At 37.7% G+C, this 15558-nt stretch overlaps 1 protein-coding gene across 3 annotated transcripts; it reads left to right on the top strand.

Annotated features, from left to right (window-relative positions):
- The first annotated feature begins 269 nt into the window (after nt 1-269).
- Nucleotides 270-8447, top strand: CENPW (centromere protein W). Of its 3 annotated transcripts, XM_058566335.1 has the most exons (4): nt 275-538; nt 5392-5505; nt 5918-5954; nt 8281-8447. In XM_058566335.1, exons 1-3 carry the CDS (start codon nt 413-415, stop codon nt 5951-5953), a joined length of 276 nt encoding a protein of 91 aa, XP_058422318.1. In that variant the 5' UTR covers nt 275-412; the 3' UTR covers nt 5954; nt 8281-8447. The 3 variants fall into 3 exon arrangements, with proteins under 3 accessions (XP_058422320.1, XP_058422318.1, XP_058422319.1); XM_058566336.1 differs by lacking the exon at nt 5918-5954 and having other exon boundaries at nt 279-538; XM_058566337.1 differs by lacking the exons at nt 5918-5954; nt 8281-8447 and having other exon boundaries at nt 270-538; nt 5432-5509.
- Nucleotides 8448-15558: the final 7111 nt, after the last annotated feature.

The raw sequence follows: 15558 nt of genomic DNA, 5'->3' as shown, positions 1-15558 counted from the left end.
ATCTTCTTTGTAGTCCATTGGTATCACGCTCAGCATAGAGTGAAAGCTTGGAGAGCAGGTGTACGAACATTTCCCAACATCTCTGTGGAACGTAGCGGAAATAGCTCCATAGAGCTGAGATAATATAGAAGGCGATTAAAGCAAGCCCGGTCCTTTAATGACGTCACGAGACGCCCCGGGGATTTTCCTCCAACAGCCGGGCGCCTCCGGGGACGGGGCCTGCGCAGGGCTGACGTCACTACTCGGCGCCGGGCGCGTCCCATTGGCGGCGGATTCAAATGTCCTGGCCGCGGTAGTGGGCCTGTGGAAGGGTCGGCGCGGCCGGGTTGTTGTCGCTGTCCTCGCGGGCGTGAGCTTCAGTGCCGTGCAGGGAGGCCCTCGGAAGCTGGGGCGGCTGGTGCCTGAGGAGGGGATGGCGGTCTCGACCACAGTCTCCCAGAGGAAGCACATAAAGCGGAAGGCCCCCCGCGGCTTTCTAAAGCGCGTCTTCAAGCGACAGAAGCCTCACCTTCGTCTAGAGACAAGTGGCGATTTACTGGTGAGGTCCTGTCCTTTCTTGGGCCGGGAGAGGGGCAAGGGGAGGGAGGGGAAATAAACCTCAGCTTCATGTCGCCGCCCCAGCCCGTCTAGCCCTTCCAGGCCTACGTTTAAGGCGTTGTCAGCCACGACTAGGCAGGTTTGCCCCCGCCTGGCGTGTCAGTTCGTATTCCTGACGCTTTGTTGAACAGGGGCCCGCTGGAGTGTAGATGTCCGCACCTTTCTTACGGGAGGCTATTAGCCGCATCAATTTAAGGAGAAAACTAACGTTAACTTCCTGCTTATAGCTCTTAAAAATGTCTGTTCAAGAGCACAGTCTGGTATTGTGCTTAGTGTACTTGCGAAAGGTATGAAAAATAGTCTTTTAAAAATAGATTTTTGGAATTCAGGCTGGGTCATTTTTATTTAACTATTGTAAAAGGCATTACTGACATGACTTTTAAGTGCCTCGCTCCTTGCCTTCCTCCCTTCCCCCTCTTATTACGTTGTTAACCAAACGTATTGCCCTATTTCCTCTGCTTTAGCTTGCTTACTAAAGAACCCTGATCCAAAAGCTTACTTGTAAGTTGTATGCTCTCAACTGTAAATTTGTTTTCCTAGATAAATAGAACATATTCAGTTTTCAAGCCAAACCACTAAAACTTCTTTATCTGGCTCACAATACCTGCAGCATAATGCTCGCCTAATAGCCACAACCTAACCACTGTATAATATTTCTGTCTTGAAATAAATTCCGAGTTTTTATGACGAATCCCTGGAACATGTATCTCTCTAGCAGAATGAACAGTTTCTCTAGATTTAAACCATAGGAGGCACCTCCTGTGGTTTGTGACAAGAGCTCTTTGAGTAAAGGAGCCATTGTAAGTAAGTGAGCACCTAATTTCCAGGAGATCAAGGTAAAGAATTGTGGATAACAAGAGCACATGACATGGAGAGTGTCTTCAGAGTGCATCATTCCATCTGTTCTTAAGCTACTTTGTTTTTTTCCACCTCTTTTCTCTACAGCCTCCCTAAGTTCTCTGCTGCCTCCCTATCTGTTGCCTGCTTGCCGGGTTTTTCTTTTGGCAAGACTACTGTAGAATTGTCTTCACTTTTCCTTAATTTGGTCTCTGAAGTCAAAACAACTTTTTTTTTCTTGGAAAAGTAGCCTTTCTAATATCTCCTGCCCTCCTTTTTTGTTCCTTTCCTAGACCCTGTAAGAAAAGACGATATATACTGTTTTGTACACCTGTGCCCCAGGTGGTGATACAGGTGGTATAAATGAGCTAGATTAAAGTGAAATTGATTTGTGAAACATTTTTAGGTAATTTGTTCTGGAGTTTTCACTGGTGCGGGGGTTCTAAAAGGAGGGTGAGGAGATGTACCTGCTCAGGAATATCTCGGAGACTACCAGCTGGTGCAGATTTTGGGCAGAAATTGCTCAAGTAGTCGGATTCCTCCCACATCCACACCTGCCTGCCCCAAAGTTAGCTCTTGTGGAGTGGGATGTAAGTGGTATGGGAAAGAAGGGGAGGTGAAATGGCAAGCAGTTGCAGTGGTGGGGGAAAGGAAGTTCTTGCAGCCACTGTCTATTCCTGGGTGGTCTGCTTGTCTTTGACGTTCGTCATTTCTCTTTCACTGTCTTGTATCAGCCTTCCATCACCCTGGCTTCTTTGCTTATGGTTTTCTGCTTGCTGTTGACACTTCATAATCTTACCCAGCAGGTCTCCCACATCATCCATCAACTTTTCTGCAATTAAGGCAGTGTATTTTGATCTCTTTTTTTCTGAACTTTGATACCAGTGAGAGTACACATCATACAGTTTAGCTACTGGAACTCTGACACGCTTCTCTAAGAGTTTCATACGTCAGTGTTGTCTCCCAGCATGGTATGCAGCTTCTTGAGGGGAAGGAATCATATATATCTCCTTGGCGTCTTCCATTACCTTTAACACAAAACTAATCTACTTTTATGTTGTCTTCTGTATATGATATTTCTTTTGCCTAAAGATGTCCTCACTCCACCCCACTTGGCAAACTCCAGTTCTTGCAAAATCCAGTTCAAATGCCACTTCCTCAGTGAAGCCTTTCTTAATCTTCTTAGAAAGGATCAACCTTATCTTCTGTCATCTATTGTCACACATTTGTCTTTAATTTCTTTCTGGGTTTGGTTCTCCCACTGGACTGGGAACTTTGAATTGGGGGCTTTTTGTGTTCCTAGTGTTTAGCATAATACCTTGAACATTCTGAATGTACAATTAATGTTGACAGTGCACAGTAACTACTGTGTGTGTGGACTGATTGTTTTATCTAACATTTTACTCATAATTGTGTTATTTCATAGTTCTTCTGCACGGGCTTTTTGTTGTTTTATTTTATGCCTTATTTGATTGTATCTCCCCAGGGCAGTACCGGTGAGTACATCTGTTAATTTGAGTAAAGTTTCGGCTTTCTCCTGACTCAACTAATTTTTAGATTTATCACTGAGGAATGTTGTGCAAATATGTGGTTAGGGTTTATGTAAAATTCAAAAGTGTTGTGACAAAAGGAGGAGGAAGTCAGACTGGCCCAGTCTTTTGGTCAACTGAGACCGTCAAGAAATGGGTATTTCTTTGTAAATTATCTTTTGATTTACTTTTCAAGCAAGTTGATTTTTTTTCCAAAGTAAATTCTTGATGGAATGGCTTATCCTTTTCAAGTTTGAATGCCTAGCTAAATACCTTAAAATGTGTTTTCGTTCTGACCATTTTAATTTAAACCTTAGTGCATTTGAGTGGCACCACTCAATTAACTGTTTTATGGCAGAGGAATAGGTTGCTTAAAAGAAATTGTGACATCAGAAAAAGTAATATTAATTGTCTCATTATCTATGGCTCATACTCATGAAGAGGAAAGAACTTTCCATGTAGGTTAATAGTGTGAACCAAGTCTCAAAACAGAGTGTGGCTTTTTTGGGATTGACTAAACATTTTTTTTGCCTCATTTGGGGAGATATGGAGGGATCTTTTGTTCCACCAATAATTATTTACTACCTACTACATATTGGGCCATGCGCTAAAGGTCACTGGGGATACAATGTTGGGGAAGATGGACATAGATCTTGTGCTTATAGTACATTGAGGAAGACAGGTGAGAAATTGCTGCATAATATTATCTAGTGTGTGGATGTAGTGTAGTGATGGGAAATTCAAGGTGCCATGGATCTACATAACCTTATGTCCTGGGGGGAGTTGGGCATTTTGGCGAAGTCTACAAGGCAGTAGGATGCCTTTAGGCAAGGTTGTATTTGAATACTGAAAGAAGTTCAAAAGACCTAGTATAGAACTGGAAGCTGAGAAAGGTGAGGGATGAAACTGGGAGAGCCTAGTCAAGTGGGGTTTAGTATTAAGGAATTTGGAATTTATCCTGAGTGCATGTGGAAGCTATTTATCTTTAGAAGTAGAAAATATAGATTAGCAGAGGAAATTGTGCCATATTGTGAAATGGTTTTGCTGCAAAAGGAAATGGGATATTGTTGGAAGTTGAAAAAAAAAAATGGAATGACATGGTATAAAGAATCAGAATTGGGTGCTTTACCTCAGAGTTCTTGGGAGAATTAAAGAAGGCAGTGCATCAAAAAAGTACCAAAAGAATATCTCCTTCCATAGTTTCTTTATCTTATTAAATTTAATTCCCCAAACTCTTATTTTCCCCCAAATATCACTAAAACATTCTTCAACATCTCTAACAATCCACTGAAGATTTCTGCATAATATAAATAATTTAAAACACATCACCTAGTTATTTAATATTTAGTAAACTGTGGGAGAGTGGTTGTGTTCAGTACACAAGATAGTGAATATTAAGTATTATGTATTAATTGTTGTAACTGCAAAAAGTGTGTACTATTATGTAAATAACCAAAGAAATTATATGTTAAAGGTACTATCTAATTGGACTTAAGTTGGTAGTGCCCTCAGGTACCCGGCAGAAGCAAAGGATGGGGAAGATGTTAATAATTTAAATAAAAGAGCACTAGATGTGATCCTAGAGGGAGAGTTGAGATAGGACTGCAGCTCACTTTACATTCTATCTTAGTTGGATTTTTGTGCTCTAGTTTAACTGTTTTCAAGGTATTTGCATGTAGATTTGAGTAGTACTTTATGGTTTGGATAGTAAATTTTGAGTAAAATATTTAGCAAAATGTTATTGTACATATTTAGATATTGAGGTTAAATGATATATATGTTTTGCTCATATGTAGAGTTTGTTTCTATAAGAATATGCAAGAAATTGGCAACCATGGTTGACTGGGGGATGATGTGGAAGGGAGACTTATTTATGGAAGTCTACCCTTTTGTAGACTTTTTTGCTTTATATTTTTAGTTTGAAGTAATTATAAAATCACAAGAAGTGGCAAAAATGGTAGAGAAGTCCCCATTAGAGAATTCTGGGAAATTTTAAATTCCATTACAAATTTAAATTTATTTGGAATTGAAAGCAGAAATAGATGTTACTTAACAGAGTCCTATATAAGTTTTGATTTAATGTTACAACATTAAATCATAATGTTAACATAATCATAACATTAAAACATAATGTTTACATAATGTAAACATTATGTTTACAATAATGTTAGTGTCCGTGGCCCATGGTCAGCCTTGCATAGCCTTGTTTCATGGATTGCAATAACTAAGTCTCTTTTGTGTGGAATCTAAGGTGGACCTATATTAAACTGAATTCCGTGTTACTTTAAATAAAAGTTAATTGGCTTAATCACAGTAGTAAATAGTACAACACTAAATTTTGGGATCTTTTTTTAAGAGTCATTATTTCAATTTCACATTATTTCAGTGTTCTGAGTTTAAAAATCCTCTTGAATTTTCTCTTTTAAAGATGCATCTGAACTGTTTACTGTTTGTTCAGCGATTAGCAGAAGAGTCCAGGACAAATGCTTGTGAGAATAAATGTGGAGTCATTAAAAGGGAGCATGTACTGGCTGCAGCAAAGGTAAAATCTGAATTTCTTTTCTTGAGCAAAGATAACTTAAAAAATACCACCTGCTTCATCACCTCTGCCTGATGGAGATTCCTTATTCAGCTTTGTTAACCGAGTTGACGCTTGGCTTTTCATGTTAACGGATTTTAATTATGGAATTAGATTTTCTTTCTCTGTGTGTATATTATGGATTTCTGATGGAAGGATTCATGGTTATTGCTTTATCACCATTTAGGTGAAAACAAATGTTTGACTGCTGATTCGTACAGTTTGTACTAGGCTATATATAGTTGAGAAAGTTTATCTCCTTGAAGTTTATCAAAATCAAATTTAAAATTGATCATTCTAAGTTTTCCTGATTACCTATTTGTTTTTCTAAATTTTTTTTGAGATTTGAGTGACTTGTGAATCAAATCTCTTACAGAGGCAGAGATTGCTTCTTACTGGTATTTCTATGTAAGGTAAGAGTATGATGCCTAGGGCAGTTTTTCCCCAGTAGGTTCCCAAGATCATTATTTCTTTTTCATGTTAATAGATGTCCCACCATGAAAAGCTTCTGGGTTCAGATAAGTTTAGATAACATAATATGCCTCCTAGAATAGTCACAATGTTATTGTATTTGTAGAGCTTTTTTGTTTCTATAAGAACATGCAAGAAACTGGCAACCACGGTTGACTGGGGGATGATGCAGGAGGGAGACTTATTTTTGACAGTCTACCTCTTTGTAGACTTTTTTGTTTAATCTTTTTTTATTTTGAAATAATTGTGGACTCACGGAAGGTGCAAAAATAGTATAGAGAGTTCCCATTTACCTTTTATCCAGCTTCCTACAATGCTAACATCTTTATATAACTATAGTTATATAAAGTTATGAGAAATATAGCAGTAAAGAAACTTGTTGAACTGTTTTACTTAGTATTTTGTAAATTTGAGTACCTAATCAGCATTTTGTAAATTTGAGTATGTAGTACTTTCTTTTGCAGTACCTATACTAACATCTTGTAGAACAGAGAAGTACTGGCCTAGGGCATAGAACTATTTGGTGGCCTCTGTGGAAGCCTAGAAATGTGCATGTCCTGGCATTTTTTTTAGGGGCTTTAAATTCTCTTGCAATTATAAACATTCCAACAAGTTTCTAGACTACTAAAGTTAATATAAGTATTTTTCTGCGATAAAGCAAAGCTTAGCCAGCCCTGGTGCTCTAATGGTTAAGATTGGGCACTCTTCCCATCAGGGAACGAACGGCACCACCCGTCTGTCGGTTGTCATACTGTGGCGGCTGCGTGTTGCTGTGATGCTGAAAGCTATGCCACTGGTATTTCAAATACCAGCAGGGTCACCCACGGTGGACAGGTTTCAGTGGAGCTTCCAGACTAAGGCAGTCTAGGAAGAAGGACCTGGCCACCCAGTTCCAGAAAATAAAAGCTGGCCATGAAAACCCTATGAATAGCAGCAGAGCACTGTCTGATACAGCCCTAGAAGGTGAGAGGATGGCGCAAAAAAGACCTCGCAGGGTTCCGCTCTGCTGCACACAGGCTCCCTAGGAGTCAGAATCGACTCCACGCCACTCACAACACAGCAAGACTTAAGAGCTTGAGTGAATGTGTGTATTTTACATTTAGGGTTTGCTGCTGCTGCTTTTATTTATTTTTTTTGGTGAGGAAGATCGGCCCTGAGCTAACATCTGCCAATCCTCCTCTTTTTCCTGAGGAAGACTGGCCCTGGGCTAACATCCATGCTCATCTTCCTCTACTTTATATGGGACGCCACCACAGCATGGCTTGACAAGCGGTGCATTGGTGTGTGCCCAGGATCTGAACCTGCGAAGCCCGGGCCCCCGCAGCAGAGCACGCGCACTTAACTGCTTGCGCCACCGGTCCGGCCCCGGTTTGCTTCTTTTTATTAATAAATTATAGGTGTACTTACCTAAAAGTAGATAAGTTTTTTTTTTTTTTTTTTTTTAAAGATTTTATTTATTTATTTTTCCCCCAAAGCCCCGGTAGACAGTTGTATGTCGTAGTTGCACATCCATTCCGGTTGCTGTATGTGGGACGCGGCCTCGGCATGGCCGGAGAAGCGGTGTGTCGGTGCTCGCCCGGGATCCGAACCCGGGCCGCCAGCAGCGGAGCGCGCGCACCTAGCCGCTAAGCCACGGGGCCGGCCCTAAAAGTAGATAAGTTTTTTAAAAAAACTTTGGATATATTCTGGTCAAATGCTCCGTGTCCTTTGCAACTAAAGATCTCATTCTGTTTTATTTCTCTCGTGTGCTATATGTTTTGAAAATTGTCTATATAACAAGCTTTTCAGCGTAAGATGACTAGTGTTGATCTCAAATTGATATAATTCCAGCCCACATATAAGATATTTGATGTTGCAGTGGATTTGTATTGCTTTATAGTTGTTAAATGCCTGATTTATAATAGGTTTTTCAAGTTTTGGAACAGTCTGTAGCTCCCTGGATTACTAAATTGTCTACAAACCTCAAGTTGGGAACCATTAATATGACACTTTTGACTTACAATTGAAGAAATTAACATCTAGAAGTGACAGTAAAACCAGATTTTGAGAATCTAGGCATGTTTCACATTCTTTGAGAGAAGTAGACTATTTTAGAGACATCTAAGATCATTTATAAGGCAAAAGATTCCCTAGTCACTGTCCAAATTGAGTTTTATAAATTCATAGTCTTGCATATTATGCACATAGAACTATTTAACTTTTTGTTGAGGAATTATGTTTTATTTGCCACAGGTATAATATTAATCTTCATTTTTTTTCCCTTCACAGGTAATTCTAAAGAAGAGCAGAGGTTAGAAGTCGAAGAGCAGAGGTTAGAAGTCAAAGACCACATTTTTGAAAATTATCTGATGTATTATTTGGTGGTGACAGATCGTGAAAGCATTTTTTACATATCAGTTAATATTGTGTATTATTAAAATATTGGCTGGTTGAAAGATGCGTGTATTTGTATATTTTTTATTGTTATTGAAATGTCTCAAGTAATAGGAACACATAGGACTATATAGCCTTTTTTTTTTTGAGGAATTATGTTTCATTCATTTTAAGTGGCCTCTAGTTCATTTTACTTCCATTTTGTTGGTATTGCAAATGTTTTACATATCAAAAATGAAATCTTACTATATAAAGTAGCTGAAGAGATGTATTTCTTAGAATTAAGTTTATTAGTATTTAGATTTAGCCACAATTAACTATGGAATCAATTTAATCTGAAGAAAGACAATGCATAGTCAAATCTAGGTATATTTTAAATATTAATTTTAACTCGTCAATGCCTTCTCATAAGCAGTGCAGTCTACTATCATGTTATGCCAATAGTATAATGATATAATTTCTCAACTGTAAACCTCAGCAAGGTGTTTTCAAAACCTATCTCCCTCCCCAAACCAAAAATGTTACGGAGCAAACTGACTTAGTCACACAGATTTAATAGATGGCTGTTTTTTTCCCTTGAGGAGTCCTTTAGAAGTTTATTGTATATCATCTAATAGTTATTTTTTTGATTTTTTTGTTTTTTGATGAAGACAAGATTGGCTCTGAGCTAACATCTGTTGCCAATCTTCCTGTTTTGGTTGAGGAAGATTGTCACTGAGCTAACATCTGTGCCAGTCTTCCTCTAATAGTTTTTATTTTTAACTTTTTATTTTGAAATGATTATGGATTGCAACATAAAGTTGCAAAGATAGTATAGAGAGGTCCCCATATACTCTACATCTGGTTTTCCCCCATTGGTTATTAATTATAATACAATGTCAAAACTAGGAATTTGACATTGGTACAGTGCGTGTGTAATTCTGTACCGTTTTATCACATGTATAGATTTGTGTAACCACCACTACGATCAAGATATAGAAGTACGTCATTACCACAAAGTTCTCTGTCATGCTGTCCTTTTATGAATTACACCCAGTTCCGTACCACTGCCCTCCATACCATCCCTAAGCCCTGGCAACCATGAACTGTTCTCCATCCCTATAATTTTGTCATTTTGATGGAATCATACAGGTTATGACTGGGGGATTTGCTTTTTTCATTCAGGGTAACTTTCTTGAGAGCCATCCAAGTTGTTGGGTGTAGCAATGTGTTCTTGATTGCTGAGTCGTAGTCCCTGGTATTTATGTAGCACAGTTTGTACAGCTATCACCCACCGAGGAGCATTTTGATTATTTCCGGTGTTTGGCTATTACAAATAAAGCTACGAATAATCGTGTACAAGTTTTTATACAGATGTAAATTTTTATTTCTCTGGGATAAATTCCCAGGAGTGTGATTGCTGGGTCGAATGGTAAGTATATGTTTAGTTTTTTAAAAAAAGAAATGTCCAAATGGCCAAACAATTTTCCAGGGTGGCTATACTATTTTATATTCCTATTAGTAGTTTATAGAGATCCACTTTCTTCTCATTCTCATGAACATTTGATATTGTTTTTTTTTATTTTAGCTGTTCTGACAGGAGTGCGTCTCATCATGGTTTTTAATTTGCCTTTCCCTAGTGGCTAATGATGTTGCACATATTTTCATATGTTTGTCATCCATTTTTCCTCTGGTAACATGTTTCTTCATTTCTTTTGGTCATTTTCTATTTGGATTGTTTGTTTTCCTGATTTTGAATTTTGAGAATTCTTTATTCTAGGTAGGGTCCTTTGTCAGACATGTGATTTGCAAATATTTTCTTCTGTAGTTTGCCTTTTATCTTCTTAACAAGGTCTTTTGAAGATCAAAAGTTTTTAATTTTGATGAAGTCCAATTTATTGTTTTTGTTTTATTTTCTTTTCATGCTGTTGGTGTCTTATTTAAGAACTCTTCACCAATCCCTAGGTCCTGATTTTCTCCCATATTATTTTTTACAAGTTTTCTAGTTTATGTTTTACATTTAAGTGTCTGATCTATCTTGAGTCAGTTTTTATATAAGATGTGAGGTTTAGGTCAACATTCATTTGTTTTGTCTGTGGATATCCAGTTGTTCAGCACCATTTTTGAAAAGGTTATCTTTTCTCCATTGAATTTCTTTGCACTTTTGTCACAAATCTGTTGGTCATACTTGTGTGGGCTCTTCCTGGGTTCTCTGTTCCATCAATTTGTTTCAATCCCTCCGCCAATAACATGTAGACTTTATTATTGTGGCTATATAATCAGTCTTGAAATCAGATGGAGTGATTCCTCTCACTTGATTCTTTTTCGGAATTGTTTTTGTTCTAGTTCTTTTGCCTTTCCATATAAATTTTAGATTAATCTTGTTTGTATCTACAAAAAAATCTTGGCAAAATTTTGATAGGAATTGTATTAAACCTGTATATCAATTTGGGGATAATTGGCATCTTTACTGTATTGAATCTTCCAGTCCGTGAATATGCAATATACCTCTCCATTTATTTACATCTTTGATTTCTTCATCATTGTTTTGTAGTTTTTACTTTTATCATTTCCTTTCTGTTTAGAGAACTCCCTTTTGTCATTCTTTTAGGGTAGGTCTGATGGTAACAAATTTTCTTAGTTTTCTTCATCTCAGAATGTCTTGATTTCCTGTTCATTCGTGAAGCGTATTTTGCTGGGTTGACAGTTCTTTTAGTACTTGAAAAATGTTGTATCGCTTCCTTCTGACTTCCATGCTTTTTGATGAATTCTGTTGTAATTCAAAATTTTTTTCCCATATAAGTAATGCATTGTTTCTCTGGGTACATTCAAGATTTTTTTCTTTTCTGTCTTTAGTTTGTAGAAGTTTGACTATGATGTGTCTTGGCATGGATTTCTTTGGGTATATCCTGTTTGGAGGTCACTCTGTGAATCTCTATGTTTTTTGCCAAATGGGAAATTTTCAGCTATTGCTTGTTTGAATACATCTAGCCCCATCTTCTTTCTCCTCTCCTTCTGGGTCTCTGATGACACAATGTAAGATCTTGTTTATAGTTCCACAAATTCCTGAGGCCTGTTCTCTTTTTTTTTTAAGTCTATTTTCTCTGTTAAGATTGGGTGATTTCTATGTTGTATCTTCTAATTCACTGATTATTTCCTCTGTCTTCCCCATTCAACTTCCCTGTTGAGTGTTTTTTTCCAGTGTTACTGTATTTTTTAGTTTTCAAAATTCCATTTGTTTCTACTTTATATATTTTATATCTTTGCTGAGACTTTCTATTTTTTTCATTTGTTTCAAGTTGTTTGTAATTACTCAAGCATTTTTATGATGGCTGCTTTGAAAGCCTTGTCTGATAATTCTAACATCTGTGCCATCTTGGTGTTGACATTTTTTTTTTATCATTCAGTTTGAGATCTTGATTCTTGGTATTAAGAGTGATTTTTGATTGAAACCTGGACATTTTGTGTATTATGTTACAAGACTGGATCTTATTTAAATCTCATGCTATCACACGCCTTCTCTGACGCCACCATTTTGGTGGATAAGACATGGTACTGCCTTGTTACTGCTGGCAGGGGTAGAAATCCAGGTTCTTCACTTAGCCTCTGTTGACAGTCAATGATGGGGAAGGAGGGGGCTCTCTCTTCTTGTTACTGCTGGGCAGAGGTGGGAGTTCAGGCTCCTCACTAGGCCTCTACTGATACCATCCTGGTTGGGAGGGGAGGGGCACCTCGTTACTGCTACCCACCTGTATTCCACTGATACTGTGGGAAGGTGGCCATATTAACTCCACTGGTCTCTGATACCACCCAACGGAGAAGGGAAGGAATTCCTTGTTACCACAGCATGAGAGTGGAATCCCAGACTACTTATGTGGTCTTTGCTGACACTCCTCATTACTGCTGAGTGGTGAGAGTCTTGCCTCTCCAGTAGGTCTCTGATGCCTCTCCAGAAAGGAGAGGATGGGGTTCCTTGTTACTACTGGATGTGGATAAAATTCTGGGCTCAGGATGAAATTGCCAGCTTCCCACTTGGCGTTCTCTGACACCACCCTGGCAGGGGGTGTTGGGGTACGTGATTACAGCCTGGCAAGAGTAGAAGTCTAGGCTGTCTACTTGACTTGCTGATGGGGGTGGGGAGCGGGGGCTGCAGTTTTTATTTGTGGTGTTTGGGTGGAGTACAGTGATTATTGTCTAAAAATTTTCTATCTTGCTAGGATGCCCATTTTCTTGTCCTTTGGTTAGACAGAGTAGGTTTTTTGGGGGGCTTTTCTGTTTTCTCACTCTTGTCTGTGCCCATTAGTGTTTCTGAGTTGCCAGCTTCTCTAATATCCAGTCTGGGATAGAAGAGGAAAAAAGAAAATCCAGGAAATTCACCCTACTGTATTTTTCCTTTGGTCTCAAGTTCCTAGCCCGTCTGCTTTCTTTCCTTGACTTTTCTGAGTCTCCTTGTATTTGTTTTATATAAATTAAAGTCCAGAGTTTTTAGTTGAACTTGCTGAGAGGAATAGGGAAAAGTACGTTTACTCCATCTTCTTGAAAGGGGGAGTCCCAATAGTTATTTAAGAAAAAGACTTCAAGGAAGTTGACAACAGCTAAGAGAAATATTTTATTCTTAATAAATACGAAATGAAAAAAAATTCATCTGCTTGGAAATGATCACATAAAGTGATCTCATTAACTACAATGCCAGTTTGGAATTTGTCAGATAGTTTTATAGTATACCTTTTGCCCTAATGAATGCCAAAATACCCCAGTGTACTGCTTTTGTGGTTGGTAGATTTGACAACCCTAATTCATAATTCACAAATCCATTTAGATTGGTTTTGGATATAATCCCATCTATAATTTTGACATTAGAATAGATAATTCTTAATATCAATATTTAAATCTTTGCTAGGTAAATCGCCAGAATTTTGTCCTGTTTAACTTGTAATTTATGTTCTGGTTTCCTTTGTATTTTTGAAGTATTCTGACAAGTGCCCAACATAGAGTTGGCTCTTAGATTTATTTAATGATGGTATGTTGAATAAAATCAAATTTTCTTTGTTTTCTGGAATTATGTAATTATAATTGTTTAGCATAATTTGGAAACAAAATGAGAGTTCTAGGATGTCCCATTATATGTAGATTGAGATTCCTGATATGTACTTACAAAATAATTTCCCTATGAGGTTAACTGAAACTTTTTTCTTTTGAAGATTGGGTCCTCCAACTGTTAAAGCAGCTTTGGCTTGCTCCTTTTGATATTCCTTATTTCGGAAAAAGCCTCAACCCTTCCCATCATTACCTATTGTGCTCTTGTGCTATCTGGTGTGCATCGGCAGATGCAAAAACCTACCACTTGCTTAAAGTAGGAATTTATCTTACTCATTTTTGTGTTTCTCTAGCACCTAGTACATAGCTGACTAGCATTTCTCTGATTCCTCTGTCATCCAGCACATAGCTTGGAACACATAGTTATTTGAACATATTACATTTTATAATATAAATTAGTGGGAAATTGTGTTTGTCTTTCTATCCATTTTTTTCAGAACATATCTCTTTCAGGTAAAATTGTAATTTTTTGAATGCCTCCCACTTCACATGTTTAAATTCCTTAGGACCCAATTTACCACCTCTTTAGTAAGCCTTCTCTAATCTATCCATTGAATTCCTATAACATTCCTTTATCTTAAGGCATACATCATTTTTGTTGTACTAGTAAACTTGTGTGTACATGACTTATAGAAACTTAATGTAGTAGGGGAATAACCTTAACTCTGGTTATTTCATTAATGTGTGTGAATTTGAACTCACCCTCTTCCCCAAAGCCTTTATTTCCCATTTCATTGCATGACATTGCCACTCTTGCAATTATCTTAACTAAAAACCTGGGATTTATCCTTGATGACGGTTCCTTCAAATTCATCTTCTGCCTTCCCTCACTCAATCAAATAGATTACCAAGATCTATCTGGCTTTGAATCTTAAGTTTGTCCCTTCCTCTCTCCACCCCCACTGCTTTGTTTCAGACTCTCCTTTCAATATCTAATTCAAGAAATAATGTACCTGGCACCTGAATTATTACAGGATCCCTTGACTCTAGTTCTCTACCTTACCTTTGTACAGCCTCCCGTCCATCTCCACAATATTGGAGTTGTCTTTCTATTATAAAATGTAAATCCAATCATGTTATGCCCCTATTGAAAATCCTTCAGTGGCTTATCATCATCTTGGGAACTTTTGAGGCTAAAATATAACACCGTTTGCAATCAGGTACAGACTTATTCAGAGTTATATGTATATGGGCAAGGCTTATTATCTGGCAAGCATTCCTTGGAGGTGAGTGGGTTAATGAGCAGAGAACCAGGATTATGCCAGGGAACTCCAAAAATCAGAATATGGAGGACTTCATCATGTACTATCCACACCCATCCTCATGGCCTAATCCTCACTGTGTAATTTCTTTAGGGAAGAATTTCTCCCTCCCCACCTTTTCTTGGATAAACTTTTTGGGAATAGACTGTCCCACATTTACATGTTCAGTTAGCCATTTTGTTATTGCTCCCATCTCTCATCTTCCATTGTGCTTGGTTATCTGGACTCAGGAGAGGCCTCAGAGTTCTGTGGGCAGATCAGCGGCCTCTGCTGCAGCATCTTCTCCTATTGTTACCTGTAGCTTCTTTGGCTCTGCTTCAGCACTCATTACATCCTTTTTGCATCTAGAAGTTTCTTAAATGTCTACATCTTATCTCTTCAATTTTACCTTTTTATGCTTTACTATTTTAATGGAGTCTAAGCAGGGAAAGAATATGTGCCTGTGGTCGATCTTGAACAGAAAGCCTCATGGATTCTTAGTTCAACATAAATATATGTTAACAAGTTAATAATTATTTTAAAGCATTAATGTGCCAAGATTTCAGCAAGTCTTACTTGCAATATAAACGTATGTTTTTAATATAAAATTATGTTTAATATAAAGATAAATTATAGATAAATATTAGGATTTCTCATGAAAATGTACATTTGAAAACAACCTGAATATGTAATACTGAAAGTGTTCTGTAAATATATATAATAAAATCTTATTTTTCATTTGACTTCACTTTAAAATAAGAGCTGGATTAGGGAATTTTGGTTCTAAGACAATTAGAACTAATGTGTTCAGAGTTAATATCTTCCTTCTTTTAAAAATGAGGTTTTCCCCATCTTC

The sequence above is a fragment of the Diceros bicornis genome, chromosome 23, assembly GCF_020826845.1.
Source record: "Diceros bicornis minor isolate mBicDic1 chromosome 23, mDicBic1.mat.cur, whole genome shotgun sequence".
Classification (NCBI taxonomy): domain Eukaryota; kingdom Metazoa; phylum Chordata; class Mammalia; order Perissodactyla; family Rhinocerotidae; genus Diceros; species Diceros bicornis.
This window is presented reverse-complemented; position numbering and strand designations above follow the sequence as displayed.

Bases quoted from the DNA above. Each gene is read 5' to 3' on its own strand.
- CENPW (XM_058566335.1), top strand. From the start codon at position 413: ATGGCGGTCTCGACCACAGTCTCCCAGAGGAAGCACATAAAGCGGAAG. The intron at 539-5,391 runs GTGAGGTCCTGT...TCTCTTTTAAAG, and splicing joins AGACAAGTGGCGATTTACTG to ATGCATCTGAACTGTTTACT. The intron at 5,506-5,917 runs GTAAAATCTGAA...AATCTCTTACAG, and splicing joins ATGTACTGGCTGCAGCAAAG to AGGCAGAGATTGCTTCTTAC.